General features: G+C 40.2%; 1 protein-coding gene across 4 annotated transcripts in view; it reads left to right on the forward strand.

Annotated features, from left to right (window-relative positions):
- The window catches only part of SIN3A (SIN3 transcription regulator family member A), a 62160-nt gene that overhangs the window by 17826 nt on the left and 27730 nt on the right, over positions 1–16604 (forward strand). For all 4 annotated transcript variants that reach the window (XM_079914852.1, XM_079914851.1, XM_079914854.1 and 1 more), the window contains exons 3-9: positions 5153–5329; positions 9755–9861; positions 10535–10817; positions 11864–12115; positions 12691–12843; positions 12980–13138; positions 15044–15133. In XM_079914852.1, coding sequence (XP_079770978.1) covers positions 5153–5329; positions 9755–9861; positions 10535–10817; positions 11864–12115; positions 12691–12843; positions 12980–13138; positions 15044–15133 — 1221 coding nt within the window. The remainder of the gene's footprint in view (positions 1–5152; positions 5330–9754; positions 9862–10534; positions 10818–11863; positions 12116–12690; positions 12844–12979; positions 13139–15043; positions 15134–16604) is intronic.

The raw sequence follows: 16604 nt of genomic DNA on the forward strand, positions 1-16604 counted from the left end.
GTCCGCCTGCCGATGCAGGGGACACGGGTTCGTGCCCCGGTCCGGGAAGATCCCACATGCCGCGGAGCGGCTGGGCCCATGAGCCATGGCCACTGAGCCTGCACGTCCAGAGTCTGTGCTCCGCAACGGGAGAGGCCACAACAGTGAGAGGCCCGCGTATCGCAAAAGCAACAACAACAAAAAAAAATTTATTTATGAGATATATGTAAGGTATAAAAAATAATGTAAACAGTGTACACTTGTGTATTTACCATGCACATTTTTAAAAAAAAAATGTTGTCATGACCTTTGAAGTTCACTGTCTCTCCCTGATCCCTTTTCCTTTTCCCTCCCTTTAGAGGTAGCCACTAATCTGAACTCTGGGTTTATTATTCCCTTGACTTTATTTCGTGTTTTAAAATCATTTATTTATTTTTGATTGATTGGAGTATAGTTGATTTATAATGTTGTGTTAGTTTCAGGTGTACAGCAAAGTGAATCAGTTATACATGTACATATATCCACTCTTTTTTAGGTTCTTTTCCCATCTAGGCCATTACAGAGTATTGAGTAGAACTCCCTGTGCTATATAAAATCATTTTGTTTATACCGCTAGACAATAAAGTTGTTTAGTTTGGGTATTTTTGAACTTGTATATAAATGAAAACATATATTTTCTTCTTTGACTCACTTTTTTTTTCACTCAGTGTGGTTCCTAAGACTTACCCATATTTAGTATGTGACCAATTGAGTGAGTCATTCTCATTTAGTTATGAATTATATTAATATATCCAATTAATTTATCCATTCTTCTGTTGATGGACTATCAGGCTGTTTCCAGACTTTTCCTGTTAGACAGGAACTGTGGTGAACGTTCTTAGGTTCTCCTAGTGCAGTGGTACTCACAGTGGCAATTCACAGTGACAAGACAAGCTTGCAACAGAATGTAAGTCAATGCACTACGTTTTTTATCAAGAGGGTTTTGCTATAGGAATTTAAAACGGCAGTGGAATTAAACAGTGTGCTTAGTTGTGAAGCACAACTGTGTGAAGTAGTTGGTTTACATCCTGGTGCAAGCTCTTTGTTTTTGCAGACCACTCAGTGGGTCTGAGGGCACGGTAGGAAGTTTCTTGAGTGCCTAGGAGACGGATTACTGGGTCATAGGGTGTGCACATCTTCACCCTTAGCAGGTAATGTCAAATTGTTTTTCAAAGCTGTACCAGTTTGTTGTTGTTGGGTTTCTTTTTGGTGCATTGGGTCTTTGTTGCTGCGCACGGGCTTTCTCTAGTTGTGGCGATCAGGGGCTACTCTTCGTCGTGGTGCACAGGCTTCTCATTGTGGTGGCTTCTCGTTGCGGAGCATGGGCTCTAGGTGCGCAGCCTTCAGTAGTTGTGGCACGTGGGCTCAGTAGTTGAGGCACGCGGGCGCTAGAGCATGCGGGCACCAGTAGTTGTGGCACGTGGGCTCAGTAGCTGTGGCTCTTGGGCTCTAGAGCGCAGGCTCAGTAGTTGTGGTGCACGGGCTTAGTTGCTCTGCGGCATGTGGGATCTTCCTGGACCAGGTATTGAACCCGTGTCCCCCTGCATTGGCAGGCAGATTCCCAACCACTGCACCACCAGGAAGTCCCAAAGCTGTACCAATTTATTTATATTTACATAGCACTCTATATTGCTATCATTGCATATCCTGATCAACAACTGATCATTCATCTCTTGTCTGTTCACTCTGTTCTGTAAAAATGGAAGAAATTTGTGTTTTGCCTTTTTTTTTTTTTTTTTTTTGCGGTACGCGGGCCTCTCACTGTTGTGGCCTCTCCCGTTGCGGAGCACAGGCTCCGGACGCACAGGCTCAGCGGCCATGGCTCACGGGCACAGCCACCCCGCGGCATGTGGGATCTTCCCGGACCAGGGCACGAACCCGTGTCCCCTGCATCGATAGGCGGACTCTCAACCACTGCGCCACCAGGGAAGCCCTGCCCTTTTTAATTATATGAAAATAAATATCACCATTTAAAGAAAAATGATATAATGTGACTTCTGACCCCTCAGACTTTATCCCACTGGTGCATTTCTCGGGTATCCAAAATTTTGTATGCATATACAAGCATATATTTATTTACCTGCCTAATTATTTAGATTCACTTCTCTCTTCTCATAATTTGGACCATACAGTGTATACTGTTCTACTGTTTGTTCTTTTCACTTAATATATAGTGGACAACTTTCCACTTGAATGTGTGTATAGATCCAAGTAAGTTTTTAAAAAATCATTGCATTTATAATATTCCATTCCAGGTCAGTCTGAACCATAATTTATTTAACTAGTCTGGAGAGGCCTTCTTCTACCTAAGTTATTAGTGACTTTTAAAAAGGTTTGGCTGGCACGGGAGTTTCCTGGTGGCCTAGTGGTTAGGATTCTGGGCTTTCACTGCTGTGAAAGCCTGGGTTCAGTCCCTGGTCAGGGAACTGAGATCCCGCAAGCCATGTGGTGTGGCCAGAAAAAATAAAGTAAAAATTAAAAAAATAAAAATAAAAAGATTTGGCTGGTACTGGGAACATAAATTGGCATAATCTTCCTTGAGAGCAATTTGACAGTTTGTGTCAGATTCTTTAGTTATTTTTTTACCTAGAAATGGAATTTCTAGGAATTTATTATAAGAAAACAATCAAGGAAGAGGGAAACCCAGGTGAAATAGGAAATGGTAATTCCTTAGGTGTCACTCTTCCTTTGGAGTCCCCCTTGAAGCAGTATAGTGCCTTCATATGGGACTGGGTGCAGCAGTCGGAGGACTGCTACAGATCAAATCGTTAGGTTAGGACTTAGAGGAAAGAAAAGTTGCGTGTTTCCCTTGGGTGATTACTTTTTTTTTTAAGATTTATTTATTTTTTTGGCTGCGTGTGGTACGCTGGATCTTTCATTGCAGTACATGGGCTCTTCGTTGCAGCGTGTGGGTTTTCTCTCTCTAGGTGAGGCGCACGAGCTCAGTAGTTGTGGCACACGGGCTTAGTTGCCCCGAGGCATGTGGGATCTTAGTTTCCTGACCAGGGATCAAACCTGCGTCCCCTGCATTGTAAGGTGGATTCTTTACCACTGGACCACCAGGGAAGTCCCTGGGTGATTACTTTTATCTGAACTAGTTCAGGACTTTTTCCTACACTGGGGATAGTTACATTTATTCCTAAACTGGAAGCTATAATGTGCTCTTATAAAACCAGCCATCTCAAATATTTATAAACTCCAATTAAGTCTTGTAAAAACCTGTCCAGCACATGCATGTTGGAATATAGAAGCTCAGAATAATAACTCTTCTTGCGAGAGATATATTAGAGCTTTTAGAATTGTCTAAATAGTTTCTTTTTACTCCTAAGGTTTATTGTTTCTGTGGATTTGTAAATAGTTGCTGTATTTCCCACCCTCCGCTCTGCCCAGGGTAATCTTTATAAATCTGTGGGGACTTGGGAAAAAAACATTCTCTCTTAAGTTGTAGTACACAGCTTACATTGGTTTTTTTTGTTTTTTGTGGTACGCGGGCCTCTCACTGTTGTGGCCTCTCCCGTTGTGGGGCACAGGCTCCAGACGCGCAGGCTCAGTGGCCATGGCTCACGGGCCCAGCCGCTCCACGGCACGTGGGATCCTCCCAGACCGGGGCACGAACCCGTGTCCCCTGCATCAGCAGGCGGACTCTCAACCACTGTGTCACCAGGGAAGCCCTGCAACTTACATTGTTTTAAGGTGTCATGTTATTCGGTCTCCTTGTTTTGGAGATGTGGCAACTCAGGTATATTGTCCTTAGTTGTCTTCTGCAGTGATTAACAGTTCTGAAATAGGAAAATTTTAAAAGCTTTGGAAATTTTATATAGCATTTCTTGCAACAGAAATAGAAGGAAAGGGGCTTGTGCTTTTATTTTACTCTTAAACTTATAAGAGGACAAGAGAGAATAAAAAAGAAATATGTTTGAGGCCAAACCACCAACGATTTGGAAGAAATTTTAAAATTTTAATTTTAGAAGTAGCAAATAAGGGAGTTCCCTGGTGGTCCAGTGGTTAGGACTCAGCGCTTTCACTGCCAGGGCCCAGGTTCAATCCCTGGTAGGGGTACTAAGATCCAGAAAGCCGTGCAGTGCGGCAAAAAAAAAAAAAAAAAAATTAGTAGCAGGTAAGGATAAGCAGCATAAATAAAACAAAATAAAAATCTTCTCTAATCCTACTACCACAAGATAAAATGCTAACATTTTACTATATATTTGTTGTCTAGGATTTAAAATCTTAATTGTATTTTTTTTCTGAGTGTTGACTAAGAATTTTTTTATTCTAGTATAGTTGATTTACAGTGTTGTGTTAGTTTCAGGTGTACAGCAAAGCGCTACAGAAAAATTATATATATATATATATATATATATATTCTTTTTAAAATTCTTTTCCATTATAGGTTATTAAAAGATACTGAGTATAATTCCCTGTGCCATACTGTAGGTCCTTGTTGGTTATCTGTTTTATATATAGTATGTGTACATATTAATTCCAAACTCCTAATTTATCCTTAGTGTATGTATTATATATACTGCTTTGTAATGTGCTTTTTAAAAAATTAAAAGTTTAAATCCATATGCAACACATAAGTACATTCAATTTATGGATTGTGAACATTTTTAAATGTTAAATGATATATATGCATCTATATCAGTGCTATTCAAACTGTGGTCCACAGATGGCTGATGTGAACACTTTCATACTAGTCTGTAATGAGATAAGTACAGAAATGAAGCATGTTTAGAAACTTTTATAGCAGTTGGACATTGTAATTTTATATTTGTAAAACCTAGTAATGAAAATTATGGGCTTATGTATTTTTTATCTCACTTTTCTAGTAATTCATTTTTATTGTATTTTATAAAAGTAGTGGTCCATGATGGATTGGAATTTAAGAAAAAAGAAAAACTTGTCCTTTACCACAGATAGTTTGAGATGTGCTGAGCTATATAATTTTTAATAGCTGCAGAATTCTGTTGTAATCTGGGTGGGCTATAATTTATTTCACCACTTCCCTTTTGTGGGAAATTTGAGTTTCTGATTATCTTTGTGTATGCAAAGATATGTGTGCATGTTCTTTAGAGGCATCTGGGGAAGAATGCGTAAAGCTTGAAGCTTCTTATCTGTATTTTGTCCATTCCAGGTTTCAGCCGTTCCACAGAGCTCCGGCAGTCATGGGCCCACCATAGCAGCAGTTCATAGCAGCCATCATCACCCAACAGCTGTGCAGCCCCATGGAGGCCAGGTGGTCCAGAGTCATGCTCATCCAGCTCCACCAGTTGCACCAGTGCAGGGGCAGCAGCAGTTTCAGAGGCTCAAGGTGGTATTCAACTCCTTCCATTTCTCTCTTAGCAAGTAACATTGGCTTCAGCCTATTGGTAGTGGTGTAACAACTTTTAACAGTAGATTGGGGGCGTTGAATCACAAGAAGTTTTACTTTGCTTTTGTTTTGAAACCTACTTAGATTTCCTGTCTTAGCACCAGTGCCTGATCCAGAAAATACATTCAAGAAATGTTTTTGGAATGTATGAATGCATGGTATTCAAACGTTCCAGGACTGAGGGGCTATTTTCATATGAAATAAAGTCCATTTTTTGGATGCCTCCTTCTGAACTCTTAGTTCTTAGCGTGGAATAAGGTTTTATTAACATACACATAGTTGGCTACAGTCCTGTATAGTTAATGGGCCCGGTATTATGGTTTAATCTTTTTATTCTTGTTTATGACTAGCTAAATTGGCTGGGATCATCAAGTCCATCCTTAGTAAAACACATGCTCCTTTGGGGGAACCTTTATGAAGTTTGGGAAAGGCTGTTATTGTGAATGAAGTGTCAGTGTTTTCATCTGATCTGCTGAGTATATGCTGTAGGTTTTTACCACTTTGAAATTCATGAGGCATCTGTGGAGAAGTGAAGCTTGTACGCCCAGCTAACCTTCTCTCTCTGTTGAGTGTTACTTTTCAAAACGTGTGATTGTGGTAACAAGTTTTCCAGATTTCATTTTCTTCTAGTTTTACATTTGTATAAAATTTAGAATCTAGTGCAAGAGATATAAAATTAAAGAACTATAAAGAGATAAGATGTTGGATCTTTATTTGGTCATACCAGGCTAATTATATCAAGTAGCTTGTAAGTAGGAATGAACAGTATATCCTTGAAGTATATATTTTTGTAGCAAATATTTCGGCCCTCTCTTTTCCTTGATACTTAATCTAGTTCTCCCTGACTCCTGCCCTCGTTGGTTTGGGTTCTCGGGAACTTCAAAATTGGCCTATGGAAATTAAATGTTACATAAATAAAAAGCACACCAAAGCTAAGCTATGTAGAGGGATTTTGTAAAAATTTACTCTGTCTATATTAGCTTAAGTAATTAAGAGTTGATTATACATAAGCATAGTTCTTAAAGAGAGTACAAATTATTTGGGCCTGTAACTTTACTCTGGGCTCTGTCTTTGGGAAAATATTTGTAAGTTATATTGATGTTTTCCTTAAAACATTTTTACTCTCTGCTTGTAGAGTGATGGCTGTGTACCAAAATGTATTATTGCTATGGACTTAGCACTTCACCAAGTCCTGAAAATATTTTTTTTTAAGTTGGTTTGGTGTGACTTAATTCCATATTAATACTGTATTCAGCACTTAATACCTTAATGTTGCAAAAGAGCTTATAAACTTACTGTTAAAACTAACAAAAAAATATATTTATTTCTATATCCCTTTTCCAGTCAGTCCTATCAAAGGTATAACACCTATTTTATTCTCTTTCCTCACTTGTGTATAAGTATATAGAGTGTGCTTTGTATGTTTTACAGAAGCTGTCAAGGAAGCATGAAAGGGCTTTAGAGTTGGGGTTATAGAGTGAGTCAGGTAGAGTTAGGTCTTTTTGCTCTGTTCTTTAGTCACAAGCTCTTGAGTGTGATTCCTGGGCATAATAACTTGTTGAATTTCCTTTCTAATGAGGAGAGGTAAAATGCTTTCTTGTGCCTCCATGTAATTTCATTCAGTATTCTCACATTGTTTGCCGTTTTTGGATCAGTCTTAAAATGCTTTATAAGCATTTGAATCAACTTCAATAAATCATTTATATTCTATAATAAGGAAGTGTTCAGTGAGAATACTTAGGTTATTTCAAGCATCAACATTGTCTGTACTTTCTTTGTCTTTGGCAGATTGATGACAAGGAAGATTTGAATAATTTGAGGCATGTTTGGTGTGATTTCGTTATTTGTTGAATGCCAGTAGCATACATATTTGGCACATATTTAGCAAGTCCTCTTTAGAGTTGTTTGTGTTTGTCTCCCCAACAAGACTGTGGACTTTAGGAGGTTAGGGACCTTACTGATAAACGCCTGTTGAAATGAGCCAGGAAAATTCATCAGCAGAATTTGAGCCTCCCCAAGTGCCTCCTTAAACTTGCAGCTTTCAAATGACTAGTTCCAAGTTGTTTTTTTCTAAGCTGTGATTCCTAGAACGTATATGTGCTTTTATAAAGAGTTGTACTACACTTCAGGTAACTAGAGGATTTCCTCACTGTTCTTACATGCAGGTTTCTATTTATAATGTAGGTGTCGTGCTGGCTTTTTTAAGTGTAGTGTTATTTTATAACTAATATTTAAACAGTGGTTCATTATGACCTGTACCTTTTTCCTCCAAACACACACACATCACATATAATTTCCTTCCTTCAGGTTTCAGCACTTTTTCCCTCTGTGTATTAATTATGTTACACCATAGAGTGCTTTTTTTTGTTTTTAATTTTTTTGTGTATTTATTTTTGATAACTCCTCTGTTGTGACTGTGAATGCTATTCTTAAATATCTTCCATAGTCTTTGTTTCTTCTGCAAACTTAGTTTTAAGTTCCATCAATTTGGTCATTAATGAACCATTTCAATATGGAAAATTCTGAATATGAATTAAATAATCCATTGAATTTCAACAAAAATTGTCAAGTTATTTCTAAACTACCAAAAGACCAACTATCAAATGAGTGGGTATTGACCAAGTATACACTTTTTTCTCTAGCAACACTGAAATGCTCTGATTAACCATGGCCATAGTGGAAGTTTGGGCAACTCTTGGAATACTGTTTAATGGCTTATTTGAACATAAATGTTCTATTTCACGATATATCACAAGAGTAGTGCTTATCAAATCAGATGTTTACTTGTGAAACTTTCCTAAACTTGATGTTTTATATAATTAAAATAATCCCAGAGTATGTAAGGTACACCTAGTAGGCAGTTCCCTTGGATATCTCCTGAGTAACTAACACTTAAGCTGTCCTAAATCACATTCATAACTTCCTAGCCTTTCAAACTTGTTCCGCTTTGTGAATGCCCAAATAATTTATAATTTAGTGAATGCTCCCTCTGCCTTATCTCCCATATCCAATCAGTCAGTCCCCAAACCCTGTTACTTCTATCTCCTAAAAAGCTTTTCTGTCCATTTCTCTCTTTTCCTTTGGTCAGTACTATAATGTATGCCACTCGTGTTCACACATGAGTTAGCCTTATACAATGACTGGTTTTACCTCCTTTTAATCTATTCTGCCTTGCACCAACTCGTTCTCAACACTGTAACCAAATTGAGTACACTAAAGTGCAGATGATAAAAATCTAAATTGCTTTTTAAAAAATTATTTATTTTTGGCTGAGTTGGGTCTTCTTTGCTGCGTGTGGGCTTTTTCTAGTTGTGGCGAGCGGGGGCTGCTCTTCGTTGTGTGGGCTTCTCATTGCGGTGGCTTCTCTTGTTGCAGAGCATGGGCTCTAGGCGCACGGGCTTCAGTAGTTGTGGCATGCGGGCTTCAGTAGTTGTGGCTCGCTGGCTTTAGAGCACAGGCTCAGTAGTTGTGGCGCACGGGCTTAGTTGCTCCACAGCATGTGGGATCTTCCCAGACCAGGGCTCAGACCCGTGTCCTCTGCATTGGCAGGCGGATTCTTAACCACTGCGCCACCAGGGAAGACCTAAATTGCTTTTTAACAAGATTTACAAGACCTTTCAGGGTCTAGGTCCTGCATCCTCTCCTGTGTTATCTCTTGTCACTCTTCCTACCACCATTTCTCCTTTTCACCACAGATCCTCTAGCCAAACTGAACTGTTTTCAGTTTTCCAAATGTACCAGATGGTGTCCAGTCTGGGATGCTGCTTCCTCTGACTTTCTTCATGGGTCTTCACTTTTGCTAATTAGTACTCATCCTTAGGACTTGGTTTAGACACCACTTCTGGGGGAATCCCTCCCTATGTCCCCATAGGGTTTTTTTTTTTAGTGTGTGAAGGGGTGCCCTTCCCATGTGCTCTCTGGGCATTTGGTGATTGCCCACTTGCCCCACTGTGTTATGATTTCCAACTGGATGTGAAATGAATTTCTGTAGAGCAGGGACTGTGGCTTATTTGTCATACTCCTTAGTACCTCTCATTGGGCCTGGCCTGGCATGTTGTTGCTGCTTAGTAGATATTTGTGAAATGAATCAATAAACGAATAAGTGAATGATGTATTAATGTGACTGTTCTTCACTAATAATGCTATGCACAATTATCCAAAGCAAGGCTTCAGGTTTTATGAGTTGATTTTTATTTTAAGCTTGAGTTTTATTACTGGTAACATACTAATTTTTAATATTTTTATGTATGTTTACTATATATTTCTATTTCATTTACTATGCTGATTTTATTTAGGCATAAATCATTTTTTAAAAAATAATTCTTGACTTTCTTTTTATAACCTTGAGATTTATCCCTGCCTCAGGTGGAGGATGCACTATCCTATCTTGACCAAGTGAAGCTGCAATTTGGTAGTCAGCCTCAGGTCTACAATGATTTCCTTGACATCATGAAGGAATTTAAATCTCAGAGGTAAAAGATATACACGGTTGTACTCAAGCTTTGTGCTTGTTATGTTGATTTTGGAAGGAGGATATAGCTTATTCTTATCTGCTGAAAGATAAAGGATGCTCTTTTGGGGGGGTTTATGCTTTTATTTTCATGGGTCGTGCTTTTATATACTGCTTTATGAAAATTGCAGGCCCTAGACCTTTGTTTTCTGCATACTGGTAAATTTTTCTTAAGTAAAATTTTTCTTAGTACTTCACCTCAATCAGGGAAGTAAACTGGTAATGATTAGGCTACTTGCTTTTTGGATTGATTTAAGATACACTAATATTGTGGCATGGTTCATTATTATAAAAGAGTAACTGGTCTGAACAATGTAGATAGATACATTATGATTTATACTGGTGTATCAGAGGTTGTATCTTCCACGGGAATTGAAGTTTTAGACTTACTGCCTGAGTATCTGCTTGATAGGACTGTTACCATGCGTGATTGTATATTCTGTTTAAATTGTGACCAAACCTCTTTGATTATGAAGCTAAATGACTTTGGAATTTCAGAGTTCTTTGTGTGTTGTTAATTTTGTAATATTCAGGTTGATTTTTAGTTTCCTGTGTAGAGAACCTAGTGGAATGTGATTTTTTTCTTGCTAGGGTGCTTGTTAAGCTTGCCACTTTAATATTTGTTTTTCCATCAGCATCGACACTCCAGGAGTGATTAGTCGTGTGTCCCAGCTGTTCAAAGGCCACCCTGACTTGATCATGGGCTTCAATACCTTCTTGCCTCCTGGCTACAAGATTGAGGTGCAAACCAATGACATGGTGAATGTGACAACTCCTGGCCAGGTTCATCAGATTCCAACCCATGGCATCCAGCCCCAGCCTCAACCACCACCCCAACATCCTTCCCAGCCTTCAGCCCAGTCAGCCCCAGCTCCTGCCCAGCCAGCTCCTCAGCCCCCACCTGCCAAAGTCAGCAAGGTGAGCACTTGGAAAACTCTGCACCGCGTGAAATCCATCCCTAGAAAGCACCCTCCTTTGACATTTTCCCTTAGTATAAGACTTAGATAGATCACACAAGTTAAAATTTCATCGGAGGAGATGCAGTAGTCGCATCCCTGTAAAGTGGTTCACATTTACATACCACATATTTATGTATCTGTTTAAATCAACACATCAACAACCTACAAGGACTCTTTTGCCCCCAACTTCTGCTTTTTGAACCATGAGCGTCCCAACAGATGGCAGCTTTGTGTAGTAGTACTTGGATAGCACAGGCAGAAATGGTCATCTTATGATCAGATTACACTGTTTTCCGCACGGTCATCATTTTACAAAAGTTACTCCATTTACCAGATTAGGTCGTATCAAGCTAAGCAGAAGATCTTGTTGATGACGATGATGATGGGGTGTTCTTAGTCTAGAAATGTATTGATACCGTAGTCATTAATCACATATGTCTATGTTTAAATTTAAATTAATTAAAATAAATTTTGTTTTTCGGTTGCACCAGCTACATTTCAAGTGCTCAGTAGCCTCGTGTGGCTAGTGGCTATTGTGCAGGATAGTGCAAATAAGGAACATTTCCATCACCTCAGAGTTTTCTATTGGGCAGAGCTGGTTTAGAAGACTTTTTTTATGTGAAGTTAACTGCAACAATTGAATTGTCTTTTTTGATATTAAAGATCTATGTAGAATGAGGGTTTTTTTCCTATTCTATTTGCACCTGTTCAGCAAGTGAGCTTAAAAATTGCATATGAAAATTCTTCCTTGTAGTTGGAGACATAGCCCACTTTTAAGGTTGTGTTTAGAAAACTGGAGACTGGAACTTTTATATTAGAATATGTGAACCCTCTACACTTTCCACCCCTACCCAGTGTGATTTGAGTTGGGCTAAAGTGGCCTGGCCAGAGTGAATAAAGTATTATATATGTTGATCAGGCACCTTGTTTCTCTTTACTTTGACCTTTCTTTCATATGTTAAACCATCTGTGTTCCTGAGGAGAATAACGACTTTTTCCTTTTAGCCTTCCCAACTACAAGCACATACTCCAGCCAGTCAGCAGACTCCCCCACTCCCACCATATGCGTCCCCACGTTCTCCACCTGTCCAGCCTCATACACCAGTGACAATCTCGTTGGGAACAGCCCCGCCCTTGCAGAACAATCAACCTGTGGAGTTTAACCATGCCATCAACTATGTCAATAAGATCAAGAACAGGTTCCAGGGCCAACCAGACATCTACAAAGCGTTCCTGGAGATTTTGCACACGTACCAGGTAAGACAGTTGCCCTTTCAACCTGTCTTAACCAGGTTGCTCTCCGGGGATGGCTAGTCCAAGAAGACTTGAATAACCATTATTGTGTCCACTGATTCTTACTGGAAATTAACCAGTTAGAAACTGTGATGTGTGTTTATAAAGCCAGTGTGATTTACCTGACTTTAATTGCCTTGTAGCAGCCGGTCAGGATTTTTAAAGTCACTGCTCTGTGAAATGAATGCTTATTTATCTGGAAAGTTTAAAGAATGATTTAGGTAATATAGTTAACCTACAATAGAAGGAGGAATTTCTCTAATACTTTGTGTTTTATCAGTTGGTAGTGGTCCCCTGAGCATTCACATATACTGCCCTGGTTTTCAAAAGGAATTGTCAGCCACCATCTTCCACTCCTTTCTCAACTACAAAGTTTGAAGCCAAAACAGGTGCTGAGAACATAGACTTTCCTCTTAAGTGCAGCCCAAATAGATAACATACAAAGCCCCTACCAGACATCTCAGAAAGTGTGCAAAAGTGAGTCACTCAAAACAGTGGCCTTCTAATATGATCTCTTCCCATTTGCAATTTCCCATCAGAAAGAGCAGCGGAATGCCAAGGAAGCTGGAGGAAACTACACTCCAGCGTTGACTGAGCAGGAGGTGTATGCCCAGGTGGCTCGCCTTTTTAAAAATCAGGAAGACCTGTTATCAGAGTTTGGACAGTTCCTACCAGATGCCAACAGCTCTGTGGTAAGTTTTATTTAGAACTACACTGTTGAGAATGGTTATCTTAGATAAGTTAGGAAGCTGGAATCAGGAGACTTTTTCTAAATGAAACTTACTTGCTTTAATAAGAGCATTCATCTCTTTCATGTGTCTTAATTAGCTTTTAAGCAAAACAACTGCTGAGAAGGTCGATTCTGTGAGAAATGACCATGGAGGCACTGTGAAGAAACCTCAACTGAACAACAAGCCGCAGAGGCCCAGCCAGAATGGCTGCCAGATCCGCAGGCACTCTGGAACGGGAGCCACCCCTCCAGTGAAGGTAAGAAGGGCACAGCTGCTCATTTTGACTTTGCGGGGCAATACTAGTGGACAGTGCTCAAGGGTTGACAGTTGGATCCTGGGTATTGGGAGTTAGTTGGTGTATGTCACAGAAACTCAATGCAAAGCTTTTTATCTGGCTTGTGAAGGAATGTTAGAATAGTGCTAATTGCTCAGATTACTGTACTTTTGAGTTCTTACTGGTTTTCTTTATATTTTCCCTCTTCTTTGCTGGTAGCTCGAATCTGTTTTTTTTGTTTCCTGCCAAGGATTTCTGAGACTTAATTAATTTTTCCTGCCTTGTGCTAAGAAAGAAGATTTTTAAGTTTGATAATTGTTTCCTAAACAAGTCAGTAGTCTCTGAGGTCCTCTTGTGAAAAGCACATATGCTCTGTGGGATCTCTTTGGTCTAGAGGCCTATCCTGTCCATGGTTCTTTGTTGGGTTACCAGATCTTATCTGTATCATCTTAATCTCCAAGGAAGGACCTTTGGGCTGCAGCAGAGGGCAGGAGTCTTCAATTCCTGTTAGTGACCTATCACGTGATGTTTCTTGTTAGAGTAAACACTGATGGTCTGCCTACAGAAAGCTGAGCCCACTCCCTTCCTCTTTGACGTGGGGCAGCTGTGCTAGGGAGTGGGCTAGGTGTATGTATTGAATGTTGCTTCAGTGAATCCTAAAGCTGTATATAACGCTGAAGAGATGTGTTGGCAGAATTTAGTTAAAAAATAGCAAAAGCTAGTGGAATTTCTTATGGTAAGAAGTGACTGGTAAATAAGCAAATGACCACAAAGACTGACCTGTTAGGTGTTGTTGACACTTTTGAAGTACTACTGAAGAACTATTTTTCAGTGTTTATAATGGTTTCTCCTTTTGAAAGCAAGTTGAACATAGTAATAGATTATATTTCTTCACTTTAGTAAGGAGTGTTACAGGAGTAGCAGGAATCAGGTCAGCAGATAGAGGCCAATGTTAGTCTCCTCCCACGCTGGATTACCCACAGGTGGAAACCCTATATTGGGAGATTAGGATTCCCTATCTACCTTCTCCTTATGCAGTGTAAGCAGAGGCTATGGCTCCTAAGAGAGTGTACTGCAACGTGGCGAAGGTAAACGTGCTGCTTCTCCAAACATTTATGCATTTCTTCACAGGTAGTTGAGAGGTGGCTTTTTTAAAGTAAAATTTTTGCCTGGTAGTTACGTATGGCCAATGCATATGCTTTGAAAGAGCAATCTTAAGTTGGTCTGAGTGGATATTGCTCACAAGGTGGTTATTCCTCCTGTTAGGAAAATAAACTTTTGTTTCATGAATTTTTAAATTGAACGATTAAAAGGTAAAGGTTAAAGATTGATTTCTGTGTATTCCAGCTATTTTTACAGTCTCTTCTGCCTCCACAGCTAGGAAGACAAGGCAATGGCGTTAGGTTCCAAATAAAGTTACTTTTGGCCCATGGAAAAAAGTGAGGATATTAATTCTAACGTCACAGTAATGCTGTGACCATTTATAGAGAGAGTATTTGGGAAGTAGAATGATCTGTGAACCTCTGGGAAAAAAACTGACAGGCAATTTAAAATAGAGAATCTAAAATAGAGGAGTGGAAATTTTTTAGGATGTAAAGCAAGTCAGTGGCTTGAATTCTCTCATTTGTTGCAAATTAGTAATCAGTGGTGGTCAGTGATGGAACCTTAGAACAGAGACGAAAATAAAATTCAGAGAGGGAATTCCCTGGTGGTCCAATGGTTAGGACTCTGGTCTCTCACTGCCAGGGGCCCAGGTTCAATCCCTGGTTGGGGAACTAAGATCCCATAAAGCCAAGAGGCTCAGCCAAAAAAACAAAAAGAAGAAAATAAAACCCAGAGAAACCCATGCTTTGAATCTTACATGTTTGTGTTTTTCCTTTTTTGCAGAAGAAACCCAAACTGCTCAGCCTCAAGGATTCTTCTATGGCAGATGCCAGCAAACATGGTGTAGGAACGGAATCATTATTTTTTGATAAGGTGAGTAATGAGTGAATTGGATTTAAAATTAGCTACTAATGCCGAAAGAAAATCACCCTGTCCCTAAGAAGATTTTGTTTTAGAGGCATCAAGCTGATTAGGACTTTCTACTTTTTAATATAGTTTTCAAATTGTAGGTCCTTTCAGTCTATGAGAACTATTAGCACAGCTGGAGAAATGGTAGCATTGTTTGCTTCAGTTTTGTGAAGTAGCTACCACAAAATACAGCATTTGCTATGGTGGAAGAAAGCTTTAAAAGAAATGCATGATATTACTCTCAAAAGATATCTGGGGGCTTCCCTGGTGGCGCAGTGGTTGAGAGTCCGCCTGCCGATGCAGGGGACACGGGTTCGTGCCCTGGTCCGGGAAGATCCCACATGCCGCGGAGCGGCTGGGCCCGTGAGCCATGGCCGCTGAGCCTGCGCGTCCAGAGCCTGTGCTCCGCAACGGAAGAGGCCACAACAGTGAGAGGCCCGCGTACAGCAAAAAAAAAAAAAAAAAAAAGATATCTGGAACTCCCTGCTGTAGCTATCCAGATCTGTATAGTGGGGAGTGTCAGTGCACCAATTGTTGAGGACTTAAGTTGACTTTTAACCTTCTGATTGCTTGTGATACTTATTTGTGGTATCGCATATTGGGTTCATGGGAATTCTGATTTAACTGTATGTTTTCAGAGCTCCCCAGGTGATTCTAATGAGCAGCCAGAGTTGAGATTACTGGTCTGAACGGTGTTGTGTGGTATGTGCCTGACTTCCTCCTTGGGGTCAACTTGATTAGCAGACTACTTTCATCATGGTAGCTGGCAAACATCAGACTTCTCACTGGCAGGAACCAGCCTGGATTGATCTGGTGGTGACTTAACCTGTCTTGCACCTCTGGGGTTTTTTTTTGTTTTTTTTTTTTGCGGTACGCGGGCCTCTCACTGTTGTGGCCTCTCCCGTTGTGGAGCACAGGCTCCGGATGCGCAGGCTCAGCGGCCATGGCTCGCGGGCCCAGCCGCTCCGCGGCATGTGGGATCTTCCCAGACCGGGGCATGAACCCATGTCCCCTGCATCGGCAGGCGGACTCTCAACCACTGTGCCACCAGGGAAGCCCCTCACCTCTGTGTTTTTGCAAAAGGGCAAATGATTTAGCATCTCCATGATTGGTGCCTCCCGATTGTTCTCTGCCTGTGTGAGCTGTGCTGCAAAACAGTTAAGCATCCCTGGCTCTGACTTGAACCATTTCTGAGGGCAGCCCGGTCATTGGTGCTTTTGAGACAAATGTAGAAGTCCAGGTCACAACCAACAAATGGTAAGGAAAGGGTGAGGGATGGGGGACCGAGTAAGTTAATTTTTAAAAGAGTGGTGGTATTTTTTTTGGTCATTTTTGAAGTACTTATTTCTTAGAGATACATACTGAAGTGTGTGTAGATGAAAAGTCTGGAGTTTGCTTTAAAATTCAGTGGTGGGGGAAATGGGCATAGATGAAA

This window comes from Stenella coeruleoalba (assembly GCF_951394435.1).
Source record: "Stenella coeruleoalba genome assembly, chromosome: 2".
In the NCBI taxonomy this organism is placed as follows: Eukaryota; Metazoa; Chordata; class Mammalia; order Artiodactyla; family Delphinidae; genus Stenella; species Stenella coeruleoalba.